The sequence below is a fragment of the Chrysochloris asiatica genome, unplaced genomic scaffold (assembly GCF_000296735.1).
Source record: "Chrysochloris asiatica unplaced genomic scaffold, ChrAsi1.0 scaffold00035, whole genome shotgun sequence".
Classification (NCBI taxonomy): Eukaryota; Metazoa; Chordata; class Mammalia; order Afrosoricida; family Chrysochloridae; genus Chrysochloris; species Chrysochloris asiatica.
This window is the reverse complement of record NW_006408553.1, coordinates 6,020,888-6,024,683: the sequence shown is the minus strand read 5'-3', so window position 1 is coordinate 6,024,683 and position 3,796 is coordinate 6,020,888. Positions and strand designations below refer to the sequence as shown.

At 40.1% G+C, this 3,796-nt stretch overlaps 1 protein-coding gene across 2 annotated transcripts in view; it reads right to left on the bottom strand.

Moving 5' to 3' along the window:
• Positions 1 to 3,796, bottom strand: part of CHRNA6 (cholinergic receptor, nicotinic, alpha 6 (neuronal)) — a 14,882-nt gene that overhangs the window by 8,556 nt on the left and 2,530 nt on the right. For both annotated transcript variants that reach the window (XM_006859916.1, XM_006859917.1), the window contains exon 2: positions 2,422 to 2,561. In XM_006859916.1, coding sequence (XP_006859978.1) covers positions 2,422 to 2,561 — 140 coding nt within the window. The remainder of the gene's footprint in view (positions 1 to 2,421; positions 2,562 to 3,796) is intronic.

The following is a 3,796-nucleotide window of genomic DNA, read 5'->3' as shown; positions in this document are numbered from 1 at the left end:
GAAATAAGTAAAAGGTCTTAAAAAGAAAGAAGAATTGCCAAGATGTCAGATGAGGCTCTGAAACTGTCTCTTAAACATAAATAACAAAAGTGAATGAAAGAAATGGTGAAGTAAAATAGTTGGACAGAAGATTTCAAAGGATAGCTTGAGAAGACAAAGTAAACTATTGTAATGAAATGTGCAAAGACCTGGAGTTAGAAAACCAAAGGAGAAGCGTATGATCAGCACTTCTCAAGCTGAAAGAATGGAAGACCGGTTCAGGACTCAGGTTGTAACATGGAAGGATTCTATGGGAAAGATATTGAATGATGCAGGAAGCATCTAAAGAGGATGGAAAGAACACAGAGTCACTGTGCCAAAAATAATTGATCAATGTTCAACTATTTCAGAAGGTAGCATAAGATTAAGAACTGATAGTATTCAAAGAGAAAGTTTAAGTTGCATTGAAGGTATTGGAAAAAACAAGGTTCCAAGAATTGACAAACTACCAACTGAGATGTTTCAATGCTGTAAGCACTCACTCATCTAAACCAAGAAATTTGGAAGACAGCTACCTGGCTAATCTACCAGAAGAGATTCATATTGGTGTTCCTTCCCTATAAAGGTAATACAACAGAATGCAGAAATCATTGAACAATACCATTTCTATCACTGCAAGTAGAAAAGAATAAAACTCAGTTCAGTTCTCCATTAGCAGCAAGTATGATTTCCAGCCCTGTTCGAGACAGGTAGCCTGTACTGAGCTATCAGAATTGGGAAGAGGTTCACAATAAGGACTAAATACATATTCACTGAAGGAATGTGTAGCCTATCTAAGTATGAGAAAACAGCTGGGTTTTTGTTTAACTAATGTGTGTGAGTGTGTGTGTGTGCATAGTTGTTGTTAAGTGCCATTGAATCTGTTGCAACTCATAACAACCCTGTATAGGATTTCTGAGGAGCGACTGGTGGGTTTGAACCGTGTATGAATTGAGTCATGATGTGGTACTATAGGATAAAAACTGGAATGGCTAACCGAAAGATCAGCGGTTCAAACCCACCTGCCACTACTCAGAAACCCTATACAGGATCTCTATGAGTTAGAGCCAACTTGATGGGACTTAACAACCCCAAAAAATATATATGCATATACTCTATATACATCTACTAAGCCCTTGTGTGGTGCTATAAGATAAGCACAGCACTAGACTGGTAACCGAAGGTTGGCACAGTTCAAATCCACCAGCCACTCCTGGAAACCCTATATTGGTTCACTGTGAGTCAGAACAAATTAGATGACAAATTATATATGTGTATATGTGTATGTCCTTCCAGTTCAAGCTAAAAGCTAGAGGACCATTTGATGAAACCTGTGTGTTTACAGAGGTCATCCATAGGGACTTCCTAACTACAGTTTTCTCCCCTCTCTTGGAGTTTGACTTTTTTAGGCAATCTGCTGCAAAAGAATTATTGAAAGTGTTAAAGATCAAGAATGTCAGTTTGAGGACTAAGGTGCACCTGACCCAAGCCACGGTATTTTAAATCGCCTCATGTACATGGGACCTTTGGCCAATGAATAAGGAAGGCCATACACTAATCAATGTATTTGAATTATGATGCTGGCAAAGAATATTGGACTACCACAAGAACAAACAAATCTCAAACAAGGATGATGAGACTTGGTTTCTCATGTTTTGGACATGTTGTTAGGAAGGACCAGTTCCTGGAGAAGGACATCATGCTTGGCAAAGTGGAGAGGATCGGTGAAAAAGAAGAAGACCCCCAATAAGATGGAATGACACATTGGCTGCAACAGTGAGCTCAAACATAACATTATGAGAACAGCACAGGACCAGGCAGTGTTTCATTCTGTTTGTTGTGCATAGAGTTACTGTTAGTTGCATCTGATTCAATAGCTCCTAACTACAACTTTGTTTATAAACTTATCTTATAGTGCCACGCCAGAGATTAATATATGCATGTTGTTGTTAAGTGCCATCAATTTGATTCCAACTCACAGAGACACTGTATAGGGATTTGGAGGTGCAGCTGGTGAGTTTGAACTGCTGACTTTGTGGTTCAAACAGACCTTGCAGTCCAACGCATTAACCCATAGTGCCATAACAGGACTCCCTATATGTATATGAAATATATATTTTTCTGTTGTGGTAGTTGTTAAGTCCTACCAAGTTAGTCCTGTGTAGCATTTCTAAGGAGTGGCTGAAAATGGTTTCAGAAAAATGCTGCCTAAGCATGAACCACTGAGGAAAATATCTCCTTCCGAATGGGACAGTTTGAAGGAGCCATTATCCATGTAGATTTTTGTTTGTTTATTGTATTTTTTAAATTTCCTTATTTATCACATGCAAAAAACAGTGAGACACTCTTAGGGAATTGCTCTGACCCCTTCAGAGTTCGAGGTCCTTGGATATACACACTTACCACGTTGGCCAACTGTGTGATGGCCACTTCAAAATGCACCGTGACAGGATCAGAAACATTTTCCACAGGCCTGATGAACTGGTTATAATGAGAGAAGAGTTTGTGAAAGAGTCTCTCCTCAGATGCACAGCCCGTGCAGCCTGCATTGGTCAAACAGAAGGAAGAGTCAGAGAAGCTGAGAGGATATGGGCAGGCCAGGCTGGGTCTGGGCCCATTCAGTCATCAGGTAATAGGGGAAGTGTGGCATCCAGACCACTAGGGCATCCCCTTCCCTGTGCTTTTTCTTTGTGCCTGTTCATGTTTCTACTTGTGCCCATTCTACCTTACCTCTCTGAGCCTCGGTTGTTCACCTTTAGAATAAGAGTGGCAATCTTAATGCCTACACCACCACAGGACAGTCTGATAACCAAATGCCATGTTAAGAGCGCTTCTGAAATTCTAATGCACTTCTACTTGGTATATATCCTTAAGAAATAAGAGTTGTGATACAAATGGATACATGCTCACCCATGCTCATTACAGCACTATTCACAACAGAAAAAAAAAAAATGGAGACAGCCTAAATGCATATCCGTGAAAGAATGAACAAACTGTGATACTTACACACAATGGAATACTATGCGACGATGAACAGTAACATGAATGAATCTGAAGGACATTATGCTGAGTGAAATTAGTCAATCACAAAAGGACAAATATTATATGAGACCATTATCACAAAAACTCAACTAAAGGCTTTGAAGCTAAAAGAAACATTCTTTGATGGTTATCAGGGGTGGCAGGAAAGGGAGATTAATTCACTGGTGAGAGGGTAGACACATGTTAACTTGGGTGATGGGGAAGGCAGCATACAAAAGAGGGAGGTTGGCAGAAGAATGATGAAGGCAGGAGAAGACACATGGAGGAAGGCAAGAGTTACAGGGAATAGAGCTAAATACTGTTTTATACATAATCCTCTAATAACAGCAATCTATGGGTAGGTACATGGACAGATACACAGGCTAAATAGATATAGGAAGGAGAGTGTGAGTATGCCCACAAATATATAATAGTTTGACAGAAGATGTTTATACATCTTTGCTGCAAGCATATCCAAGAATGTGGTGGATCATATTGTTGTTGCTGTTAAGTGCCATCGAGTGGGTTTCACCCAAAGAGACTCTTTATAGGACTTCTGAGGAGCAGCTAGTAAACTTGAACTGCCAACCTTGTGGTTCAAACTGACTTTGCAGTCCAGCACATTAACCCACAGTGCCACACCAAGACTCACCATATATGTATAATGTTGATCCTACAGTGCCACACCAGCAGTTCACTAGAGTCCTGTACTATGTTCACAGTCCCACCCAGTCATTTGATGAGAATTAAAACCTCA